General features: G+C 40.2%; 3 protein-coding genes across 5 annotated transcripts in view; 1 reads left to right on the top strand and 2 right to left on the bottom strand.

The window, feature by feature from the left end:
* Window positions 1–12,491, top strand: part of LOC146480588 (TNF receptor-associated factor 4-like) — an 83,441-nt gene that overhangs the window by 56,524 nt on the left and 14,426 nt on the right. The window lies entirely within an intron of this gene.
* Window positions 1–12,491, bottom strand: part of LOC146480589 (TNF receptor-associated factor 4-like) — a 116,797-nt gene that overhangs the window by 99,983 nt on the left and 4,323 nt on the right. The gene's annotated exons all lie outside the window — the stretch shown is intronic.
* LOC146480590 (uncharacterized) lies at window positions 4,065–5,755 on the bottom strand. The gene is made up of 3 exons (XM_085109343.1): window positions 5,395–5,755; window positions 5,029–5,127; window positions 4,065–4,498 (listed from the first exon to the last, which is right to left on the bottom strand). The coding sequence occupies exons 1-3, from the start codon at window positions 5,524–5,526 to the stop codon at window positions 4,208–4,210; spliced, it is 522 nt and encodes a 173-aa protein (XP_084965469.1). The 5' UTR covers window positions 5,527–5,755; the 3' UTR covers window positions 4,065–4,207.

Raw genomic sequence — 12,491 nt, 5'->3', positions numbered from 1 at the left:
AGGCGTACAAATTGGGGTAAAAGTGACCGCTTAAAACGAGCTTAAAAGAGCATGGACACTTTCGCTGGTTCTCAGGATTCTTCGATTTAAACTCTTCCGATAAAAGAAGGAATTCTTCTTCGTTAATGGTATTGTGCTCAAGACTTAAAAGAAGCAACTCTCGTATTTCTTAAAATGACGCCATTAACAACTTTTAGAGCTTCGAGGTCGTGAGCTTGCTAAAACATTTGTTATTTGTTTTTCGCGCCGTTCGGCGTCGCAAACTTCCCTTTCGTAAACGGTCGATACCATTTCTCAGAACGGTCGTTGCCATTTGAAACGGTCGATGCCATTTCTCATGACGGTCGATGCCATCGTAAAGGTCGACGCCAAGAAGGAACCGATATTTCCGACTCTCTCCGACGACATGCGTGACAATCAGAGCAATGCGTGACTAGCTTTCTTACAAACCATCGCGATTTTTATCAAATCAAAATGGCGGACAAACCCGACAATTTTCTCAAAGATCTAATATCTTCAACTATAAAAGAAGTCGAATCGAAAAGTAAATCTTTTGAATCGACCGAAATTACAAAGGAGAGTTTTCTGGCTTCGCTGCCAGATGATTCATTTTACTACCTGAAGGCAATTTCAGGAAATGGAGGAAAGTTCAAAGTGCACTTTTTGACCGAAGATATAACGAAAGAAAACCTGGAGCAGTGGATATCCGAATATGAAGTGATAAACAGCATCTCAGTGAAGTTAAAGACAAAGAAGGCACCAACAAGCGGCTATGTGTTGCAAAACTACTATAGATGCCAACACAACACTCGCAACTGGAGTCCAAGTAAAGATCCACAGCAGGAATTGTACTTGAACCCATCTGCCAGAGTAAAGAACACCAATTGCCCCTTTCAGATGATAGTCAAAATAGACAGCAAGGGATGTTGTTCTGTGGACATAGAGTGGGAACACAACCATTCACTTGAAACTCTGGAGGCCTCTAATTTCCGTGACCTTTCTCCTGAGTGCACAGAAAGGGTTTTGAAGTTGTTTGAAAGTGAGCATACACCAGCAACCGCAAGGCAACAGTACTTGACAGAACTCAAAAAATCATGTCAGGATGAATTGGAATTTCACAGGAAAAAGGCCTATCGGGCAGTTATGCCGAGAAAAAGGGACTTTAGTTACCTCTACACGCAATTTGGTAAGGATAGGAATGGTGGACAGGGCGTTATGATGTTTGAAAGTCTTTCCGAAAGGTTTCAACAATACAAGAAAGACAACCCTGAAGCTACTACTTGTTACCAGATGTATGAAGGTGATGATACGCCTCTTATAATTGCTATTGTAACGCCTCTCATGAACCGTGTACACAAGGAAGTGCAGCAGTCTGGTGAGATGGTTTTTGTTGATGCTACTTCTGATACAGAAGAGCACAATCTACCAGAAACTATCAGAAACTGTAAAGACTACAGAACCTTTTTAAGACTCTCAAGGAATTTTTTAAGAAACAGAGTACAAAGCCATTAGTTAGTTTTACTGTAATTGGTTTCCTTTAATCCTGTTTTTGCTATATAATTTGTAAATAACTTAATTGCAATTATTGTAATTTAACAGGGAAGAGCCACCCAGTGGATCTGTTAATAAACCATTATTATTATTATTATTATTATTATTATTATTATTATTATTATTATTACAATCTTAAAGTGTTTTTAATGTGCACAAACAATGTATCTGGAGCACTTCCACTTGGCATCTTGATCACCAGTGATGAGCAGGAGCGTATACTTAAACAGGGCTTTGAAATGCTTCGGTCCTGTTTACCAGAGTATGCATTCAATGGTCGTGGTCGGGAACAAGGCCCCAAGTCATCCTAACAGACAACTGTAAAGAGGAAAGAAATGCTCGGAAGTCTGTTTGGCCAACATCTGTTTTACTTCTTTGCATCTTCCACATGCTCCAACAACTCTGGAGATTCATTTGGCTTCACGAGAGCAAGAACAGTATCAGCCAGGCAAATAGACCCTATTTTCTCACCCTTTTCAAGAGGTCCTTATATGCCGAGACAAAACAAGATTTTGAGAACTGCTTCAGTGAACTTTTGAATGATGGCCGTTGCAAGAAATACCCAAATCTAGTCAGCTATTTGCAAAATCTATACAATGACAAAGAATCGCTTTAGAGCTGAACTGCCTGTTAGAGGAAACCACACCAACAATTTTGCCGAGGCTCAGTTTTTGGTTCTTAAGGATGTAATTCTGCAGCGCACCAAAGAGTACAATGTTGTTGGGCTTCTAGACAAGCTGACTATTAATCTAGAAGATCACTACAAGAATAAGCTCCTTAGTATTGCTGATGGGAGTTTTGATGGCGTGTGCAGACATCGATTCTTTGAGAAAGGGAAAGACGGAAGTACAGGGTTTAAAGTCCCAGATAAAAAAAGATCTTGATGCCTACATCTCAACTGTAGAAAACTTTGGCAATAATGTATTCAAAGTTGGAAGCTCTTCAGATAGCAGTCACAGGTCAGTAGTGTTTTTTCTTCGCCGTCACAATAGCATAACGCTATGGTGGTACAAGAGGGCATGTGTGGGTGGGCATTATTTTCCTATCTTTCCCACATTGTCTGATTCAAATTATCTTAATAGGGGAAGGAGGGGGGGGGGGGGCAGTGTTTCTAGGCTCCTCCCCTTTGGAGCAAAAATACATAAAACATGGGGACATAACATGCATAACATATGAGATAATTCCTGCAGTTCATCCATATGGTGCATTTCAAGGATGTTGATTTAGCATAAGGAAGACCAAAACATGAGTAACATATTGTCCAGGGGGTGAGGTACCTTTAGTAATTTCCCTTCTTGGCAGGGTTATTGAGTTTTTTATACCAGAGTAAGAGCAAGCCCTTACTCTGCTGTTAGGAATATTTCCATTAATATCTTAGTGGATCAACCAGTTGAAGGTCTAGAATGTATCTATTACAGATTGAAAAACAAAAATTCCAGTTGTATTGAGATATTTATGAAGTGTCTCATTGGTTCGTTGTCAGTTATACAGTGGACGTGACTCTTGGGATATGTAGCTGCACGGTTGGTAAAGACGGGAGCCCATGCAAACACCAGTATGTCCTGTGGGTGGCAAATATAGCAGACTGCATAAACTTCATTCCAGTCAGTAATCCACATGAGAGGAAGAAATTGGCCTGGCTAGCAATAGGAAAGACACTTCCTGTTGCTTGTTATAAGCCAATACGCTCTAGTGATGCTGGACAAACATCACAAACTGATGGTTCTAATGGTTTTGTAGCAGAGGCATCCACTAGTATGGAAACAGCACAACAAGGGCCAAACTGCTGCACTGCTGAACCAATACAGAGCAATGATGATGATGAGGATGGTTCCATTGTAAATGCTGAACAATTGTTGAGAAACTCTTGTGAACAAATAATTCAAAAGCTCCAAAGCTCAAGAGACCTTAATTTGGTTAGAGGTGTAATCAGGTTCGCAAAAAGGGTAACATCCTCAACTGCTGCTAGATCTATGCATTCTAATTTGGCAAGCGCTCTTTTTACTTTTGGGTCCAGTGAGGTGAAAAAAACCGGAAATGGAAAAAAGATCCAAGTCCAGCCCAACAGAAAACGAAAGTGTGGTAGTGGAAGCCGTCAGGTTGTATCAAAAGGGCGACCACTACAACTTCAAGAACCCACCTCCAAGAGGAAGCGCAGCCATGACTTGGCTAAAGCAGTACAAACAAACACTAAAAGTAGTAAGAAGTCTGGGTCCCATACCATGAAATCTAAGACAAAGCACATGCAAAGGAAAAAATAGGAAAACAGAGAAATCTTAGTGAATAAACAATGGAATGTTCGCATAATGTTTAACATAGAGGGAAATTCACTTAAGGCAAATTGCCTAGATTAAAAACCTCTCTCCTTGGATCTGCCCCTGAACAACAAGGTTATTAAAAAGATTGAGGTTTTGACATTGTAAATAAGTTTTAATTCATTTTTCCTGTTAAAGTCTAACACAACATTTGTAATGATTTAAAATTTGGTCATTTAAACAGTAACATGATGTACATGTGCTGCAATGACCACATTTAATTTCAAAAATCGATAATAATAATAATAATTTAAAAACAAAAACAATTATGTATTATAGATTGATCCAATAGTCCTTTCAAATCATCTCCAATTAAAATCACTAAATGCAGGATAGGTTAACTAAACATGTGACTTTTGGTGTCTTATAAGATTTCGTTTCTCAGCAAAAGTCTTTTGACAATGATCACACTTGTAGCTGCCTTTATGTTTCTTGTCTTTATGCCTTTTTAGCTTTTGCTCATGGTCAAACGATTCATTGCATTCCTCGCAAATGCACTCATGACAACCTTTCTGTTGGTATTTAAAGTCCTTCTCCCTTGTGAACTGGGTGCTGCAGGTTGGACATTTTTTTATCTCTGCTATTCCCATATCAAGGTCTTCCCTCAATCTCTGTGCTTTATCTTTCCAGTCCTATGATGATCATAGCATGATATTTTAAAAGGGGTAAATATATTAGGGAACAATCGTGTATTTATGATCCCCCTATTTTTATATAAACTAGATTGCAAAGACAGTTTTTTTTCACCCTCTATCATAATTTTTTGAGGATAATACCCCCTTGCACCCACTCCCCCCCCCCCCCCTTCCCCCCTTTCCTCAAAACCTGGATCCGCCACATGTAAGTTACTTCTAATTAAAATTTAGGGTAAATTAATTGGTACATTATAATGGGCCATGCTATCCCCTAGGTATATTTTAGAGTTCTTTCTGGAAAAATAACAAGTCTGAACATTATATTACAAAATTGACATTCAGCTTGAGGTCCCAGCTTGATTCAAGATCAACATTCATAACCTAAAATACTTTTAATTGGAAAGTTTGACGAGAACATTTACACTCTCGGTCCTTACAAAGTTAGCCATGTAAACCACATAGCAGTCCGCTGAAATGGGGCAGGGTTAATACACAAACACTCGCAATGTTAGAAGTTTATAACTAACCTTTCGTCTGTCTGTCGGCAATTTCTTCCACATATTGCCAACCACTTTGGAAACCTGCCCGATTCCTGCCCCCTTTCCAAGTTGTTCCTTGACATCTGGCTGTGGAATGATACAAAGAACGAGGAAACTATATCAGCTCATATCGAATGTAATTTCAAGGCCTACAAGAATAACGAATATAAATGCAACACTTATAGATAACATATTTGTTAATGACACAAACGAAAATTTTACATGCAGTTTATTTTTCACTAATATTTCTGATGACTTAATCTTAATCACTTGTTATCGGATGTAAAGGATGAACAAGCACTTTATCCAGGCTGAAAATGATTGAATATTTCGGGAAATACAAAACAAACTCACTGCAACTGACTGCATAAAGGAGTTCCACCCCGTTGGCTTCTTAATTGATTTTTGTTTTGTTTCTGCACAAGAAGAATGGGTTGGTTCTGGTTCAGCTGGCTCAACTCTCGCGCACGTGGATTGCTCCGCCATCTTGTAAACAACACTGCCCGGAAGAGACGTCCGAGCGTGCCAACCGCGTACGAGCTATTCACGAGGGCTGTCGTCTGCTCGGCTAGTTTTCGAAATGGCATCAACCGTTTTCAATGGCAACGACCGTTGTGAGAAATGGCATCGACCGTTTCAAATGGCAACGACCGTTGTGAGAAATGGCATCGACCGTTTCAAATGGCAACGACCGTTTACGAAAGGGAAATTCGCTTCGGCGTCCTCAACCCAGCTTGCTTAAACATTTGTTTTTCCCACCGTGAACGGCGTCTTCGGCCCAGGTTCTATTCGGTGACGCTCGTAGTCGTCCACGGACTCATCGAGACTGCTTAAGGTCCCTAATAGCACTGTGTCTTCATACGGAAAGTCATCTTGGTGCTTTTTAAACAGTAAATGATGCAGTTTCGATTGTGGGGTGATCAAAGTTACTAACTGTTTCGCTTGGTGCAAAATCCTTTGGAAGTTTGACAAAAACAAAATGAAATAAATACATCAACTTTTATGTTTATGGGAGTGTGGGAGCCGTTAGTCTATAGAGTTAGTAGCAAATCGAGAGAAGGTACGGAAGAAGGAAGAAAAGGGACCCAAAACGACATGGAGGGAGAAAAACACTAGAGTCCAATAGTTCAAAGTACCATTATTAACAAGCTAACTCAGAGTTAGTGTGAACTTTGATTCTTTTTTAATTATCCATCAAAAAATTTTTCTAAAAGATTTGTGTCTATCAGTTTTGACTTTATAGACGTTTCTGGAATTGAGCTTAAAATTAGCTTTTAAAAACATTCTTAGTGAACATAACAGTTTACACGGGATTTGTGAAGGCTATTGTTAGGTCATAACTGGTAACACGGCAACATTAAAAGAACTTTATGTGAAGGTAATTGGTGAAAGTGGAGAAGATAAAATGAAAAAATTTGACTCGACAACACTTCAAAATTTAAAAACATTCTGGCGATCTATCAACAGTTTTTAAATGTTGAGCGAACGTTGATGCAAATATGAAAACTGTTTCATCGGGATTTTATTGGGTTGAAGTAATGAGATCTAATCCTGGTGTAACCCAGTTTCTAAGCCTCAAAAAAGGGGTACAGAGACTAGGAAAATCACTATCTACTTTGGTAGTTCGAGGCCAGCGCGCATCAAACTGCGCTAACCTTACTGGCGCAAGCAATGAATACATATGCGTTATTGACCAAGCGTGAGGTCAAGATGGCTGGATATTGGCCAAGTTCTTTTTTCGAGGTTCATAAAAACGCAAAAAAAAGAACGAGGCCAATATCCAGCCATCTTGACCGAACAACCTTGGTCAATAAAGGATTTATTATATGGCTTTACCTTCAAGTTAAAACTACAACAACAAAACAAAACAGGACATGAAACTTCTCTACTCGAAAAGAAATTCGTCATAGTCGGCCGGTGCAAGATTTATTTTCAGTACATTTTTGGATTAGCATGTAATCGTGGAAAACAAGGAATCCTAAATTATCTCAGGGCTCTAACTGTATAATGTCTTAAAGGGAGTATACAATTATTGAGAACGAAAAATTTAGATTTTCGCAAGAGCGGGAAGATTTGAATAGAATCCGGCAAACTCGCGCATTTTCAGCTGATCGCACGGTGGCGTAAATAATAAACATTTTTACACAGTTTTCGGCTTCCAATCATTAATTCTTGAATGAAACAATAGATTTTGAGATTATATGAAAAAAACAAGCCGAAAAAAAGAGCGGGTAAATCAGAAAACTGGGCGAAACTTTGATAAGATTTTGTTGCTTACAACAAGCAAGACGCGGCTAAATTAAAAACGTGAGTTTCTTCGGCGAACTTGACAAAAAAAATTTTTCTGAACTGCTCTAAACGCTTAACGCATCTTCCACTACGCTATGATTTAAATACAGTCATTGCAAACCTAGAGAATTTATCAATTTGGCACTCGACTTGAGACAATTGTTTTTACAAAATCAACTCTATCTAAAATACTACACGCAGAGCAACTCACCGGTTCAACTCACATTCATTGTAGCTGAAACAACATTTTCACTACACCAGGACGATTCCATTCTCTTTCCTTTCGTTTAGGTGAATGTTGAGAGTTTACCGAACTTTTTAGTGAGCGTTTTCCCCCAAAACGACGAGAAAATCGAAGAAAAGATTTCATTGTTGTTGAGATTAAACTTTCGATGCCAAGCGAACGGGCAACGGGTAATCTGATTGATAAAACTATCCTTGCTAATGGAATAGTTTGAATCACGACGATCGCGTTACGTTGTTTCCCTTGTGTTACGTTACTCAGGGTTTCAAGGGAAATTGCGGGAATTCCATTGCGATAACGTAAGCTTCTCAATGACCTCTTTTCAGTCTCGCGTCGTGGTCTAAGACTGTCAAAGAAAGCACGATTCCTTCGCCAGGAATTTACCAATTTCCACCGTTTTAAATGTTGGTTGCTTCTTAGAAGTTATTCTTTCGATTTGCCGCTTCAAAATGGTGAAATTTCCGTTTGAAAACGGCACACTTGAGTCCAGAACATGTTAACAATATGGTGCCAAATTTAATCTGTTTTTAACAAGATGCCTGCTATACTGGCATTACGCATTATTGCAAACCTAGAGAATTTATCAATTTGGCACTCGACTTGAGACAATTGTTTTTACAAAATCAACTCTATCTAAAATACTACACGCAGAGCAACTCACCGGTTCAACTCACATTCATTGTAGCTGAAACAACATTTTCACTACACCAGGACGATTCCATTCTCTTTCCTTTCGTTTAGGTGAATGTTGAGAGTTTACCGAACTTTTTAGTGAGCGTTTTCCCCCAAAACGACGAGAAAATCGAAGAAAAGATTTCATTGTTGTTGAGATTAAACTTTCGATGCCAAGCGAACGGGCAACGGGTAATCCCGAGCGGGCAAGATAGCTCCATCTTGCCCGCTCGGGTAGCCAATCACAGCGCAGGATTTGACTCATCTTGCCCGCTCGCGGAGCCAGCCATATAATAACAAGATGCCCTTCTAATGGCATTTCACGGAATGCTTAATGTAGCCCCAATTATTCCCCATTGTATGTTTCGCAGATATTTAAAAAATATCCTCCCTTGGCCATTGAAATAATTGTCTGAATGGTTTTATTCAGATATATTGCGTGATACGTATCGTTGTGTTACTAGGAATCATACCAGAAATAACTATGCAATAACGTCATGACCCCGCTGAACTGGTCTGGCCTAATCCCTCGCGTTGATCATTCGATCTGTTTTTTGAAGAGGATTTTCTTTGCTGTGAACTCTCCCAATTTCCGCCGTTTCAACTGTCGAGTACTACCTAGAAGTTATCATTTCGATTTACTGCTTGAAAAAGGTTGGTTTTCTCTCTGAAAACGGCAGATCCGGAGTCTTAAATTCAGACATGTGGCCGCCATTGTACGAAAACAACTTTTCCAAATGATGATTTGCTTTGACGTCACACAAGTAGAGATGAGTGGGTCCCCTCCCTCGTGATATGCGCGCAGATAATGGAGTTTGATTGGGCCGCTTTTGTTCAAGACAATCAAAACAATAGATCCCTTCTGGGAGAGGGAAGAATTTAATCTAGTTTTAATGAATAAATCAAATGATGATTTGACGTCACACAGAAGTGATGAGTGGGTCCCCTCTCTCCTGATATGTGCCTAAAAAATAGATTTTGATTGGGCCGCTTCTGTTGAAGACAATCAGAACAATATATCCTTACTAGGGGAGGACAGAGTTTAATGCATAAATTAATGTGCACATTTATGACACCGATGAAGAAAAAAAAGATACGTCATGCCCTGCGGGCATTCCGTGTAACAAGATGCCTGCTATACTGGCATTACGCGAGATGCCGTGGCTGATTCATTTATTCCAACTGTGTGCTTCGCAGATTTATAAAACCATCCTTGCTAATGGAATAGTTTGAGTCACGACGATCGCGTTACGTTGTTTCCGTTGTGTTACGCTACTCAGGGTTTCAAGGGAAATTGCGGGAATTCCATTGCGATAACGTAAGCTTCTCAATGACCCCTTTTCTGTCTGCAATTGTAGTCTAAGACTGTCAAAGAAAGCACGATTCCTTCGCCAGGAACTCTCCAATTTCCACCGTTTTAGATGTCGAGTGCTTCTTAGAAGTTATTCTTTCGATTTACTGCTTCAAAATGGTGAAATTTCCGTTTGAAAACGGCACACTTGAGTCCAGAACATGTTAACAATATGGCGCCACAATTTAATCCAGCTTTAATGGATAAATCAAATGATGCGTTGACGTCACACAGGTAGGGGTGAGTGGGTCCCCTCCCTCGCGATAGAAGCGACAAGAATAGATTTTGATTGGCCTGCTGTCGTTGAAGACAATCAGAACAATACATCCCGAGTAGGAGAGGGGAGAGTTTAATGAATAAACAAGATGCCTGCTATACTGGCATTACGCGTGATGCTGAGGCTGATTCATTTATTCCAACTGTATGCTTCGCTGATTGATAAAACTATCCTTGCTAATGGAATAGTTTGAATCACGACGATCGCGTTACGTTGTTTCCCTTGTGTTACGTTACTCAGGGTTTCAAGGGAAATTGCGGGAATTCCATTGCGATAACGTAAGCTTCTCAATGACCTCTTTTCAGTCTCGCGTCGTGGTCTAAGACTGTCAAACAAAGCACGATTCCTTCGCCAGGAATTTACCAATTTCCACCGTTTTAAATGTTGGGTGCTTCTTAGAAGTTATTCTTTCGATTTGCCGCTTCAAAATGGTGAAATTTCCGTTTGAAAACGGCACACTTGAGTCCAGAACATGTTAACAATATGGTGCCAAATTTAATCTGTTTTTAACAAGATGCCTGCTATACTGGCATTACGGGCGATGCTGGGGCTGATTCATTTATTCCAACTGTATGCTTCGCCGATTGATTAAACTATCCTTGCTGATGGAATAGTTTGAGTCACGACGATCGCGCTACGTTGTTTCCCTTGTGTTACGTTACTCAGGGTTTCAAGGGAAATTGCGGGAATTCCATTGCGATAACGTAAGCTCCTCAATGACCTCTTTTCAGTCTCGCGTCGTGGTCTAAGACTGTCAAAGAAAGCGCGATTCCTCCGCCAGGAATTTACCAATTTCCACCGTTTTAAATGTCGAATGCTTGTTAGAAGTTATTCTTTCGATTTGCCGCTTCAAAATGGTGAAATTTCCGTTTGAAAACGGCACACTTGAGTCCAGAACATGTTAACAATATGGCGCCAAATTTAATCTGTTTTTTATAAATAGATCAAATGATGCGTTGACGTCACACAGGTAGGGGTGAGTGGGTCCCCTCCCTCGCGATGTAAGCGACAAGAATGGATTTTGATTGGCCTGCTTCTGTTGAAGACAATCAGAACAATACACCCCGAGTAGGAGAGGTGTGTGTCATGAATAAATTAATGTACCGATTTGTAGCTACGAGGAAGAAAAAAAAAACAAGATGCCTGCTATACTGGCATTACGCGAGATGCTGGGGCTGATTCATTTTTTCCAACTGTATGCTTCGCCGATTGATAAAACTATCCTTGCTAATGGAATAGTTTGAGTCACGACGATCGCGTTACGTTGTTTCTCTTGAGCATGTGTTACGCTACTCAGGGTTTCAAGGGAAATTGCGGGAATTCCATTGCGATAACGTAAGCTTCTCAATGACCTCTTTTCAGTCTCGCGTCGTGGTCTAAGACTGTCAAACAAAGCACGATTCCTTCGCCAGGAATTTACCAATTTCCACCGTTTTAAATGTCGAATGCTTGTTAGAAGTTATTCTTTCGATTTGCCGCTTCAAAATGGTGAAATTTCCGTTTGAAAACGGCACACTTGAGTCCAGAACATGTTAACAGTATGGCGCCAAATTTAATCTGTTTTTTATAAATAGATCAAATGATGCGTTGACGTCACACAGGTAGGGGTGAGTGGGTCCCCTCCCTCACGATATAAGCGACAAGAATGGATTTTGATTGGCCTGCCTTTGTTAAAGACAATCAGAACAGTACATCCCGAGTAGGAGAGGGGTGAGTTTAATGAATAAATTAATGTACCGATTTGTAGCTACGAGGAAGAAAAAAAAAACAAGATGCCTGCTATACTGGCATTACGCGTGATGCCCGGACTGATTCATTTATTCCAACTGTATGCTTCGCCGATTGATAAAACTATCCTTGCTAATGGAATAGTTTGAGTCACGACGATCGCGCTACGTTGTTCCCCTTGTGTTACGTTACTCAGGTTTTCAAGGGAAATTGCGGGAATTCCATTGCGATAACGTAAGCTTCTCAATGACCTCTTCTCTGTCTGCAGTCGTGGACTAAGACTGTCAAAGAAAGCACGATTCCTTCGCCAGGAACTCTCCAATTTCCACCGTTTTAGATGTCGAGTGCTTCTTAGAAGTTATTCTTTCGATTTACCGCTTCAAAATGGTGAAATTTCCGTTTGAAAACGGCACACTTGAGTCCAGAACATGTTAACAATATGGCTCCACAATTTAATGCAGTTTTAATGAAGAAATCAAATGATGCGTTGACGTCACACAGGTAAGGGTGAGTGGGTCCCCTCCCTAGCGATAAGAATGGATTTTGATTGGCCTGCCTTTGTTAAAGACAATCAGAACAATACATCCCGAGTAGGAGAGGGGTGAGTTTAATGAATAAATTAATGTACCGATTTGTAGCTACGAGGAAGAAAAAAAAAACAAGATGCCTGCTATACTGGCATTACGCGTGATGCTGGGGCTGATTCATTTATTCCAACTGTATGCTTCGCCGATTGATAAAACTACCTTTGCTAATGGAATAGTTTGAGTCACGACGATCGCGTTACGTTGTTTCCCTTGCGTTACGCTACTCAGGGTTTCAAGGGAAATTGCGGGAATTCCATTGCGATAACGTAAGCTTCTCAATGACCTCTTTTCAGTCTCGCGTCG

The sequence above is a fragment of the Pavona decussata genome, unplaced genomic scaffold, assembly GCF_977016875.1.
Source record: "Pavona decussata unplaced genomic scaffold, jaPavDecu1.1 SCAFFOLD_53, whole genome shotgun sequence".
In the NCBI taxonomy this organism is placed as follows: domain Eukaryota; kingdom Metazoa; phylum Cnidaria; class Anthozoa; order Scleractinia; family Agariciidae; genus Pavona; species Pavona decussata.
The sequence above is the reverse complement of the archived record's forward strand: the minus strand, read 5'-3'. Positions and strand labels throughout refer to the sequence as shown.

Coding starts and splice junctions, on each gene's coding strand:
- LOC146480590 (XM_085109343.1), bottom strand. CDS start 5,526: ATGGCGGAGCAATCCACGTGCGCGAGAGTTGAGCCAGCTGAACCAGAA. Junction 5,128..5,394: donor CCTTTATGCAGTCAGTTGCA/GTGAGTTTGTTT, acceptor ATCATTCCACAG/CCAGATGTCAAGGAACAACT. Junction 4,499..5,028: donor TGCCGACAGACAGACGAAAG/GTTAGTTATAAA, acceptor TGATCATCATAG/GACTGGAAAGATAAAGCACA.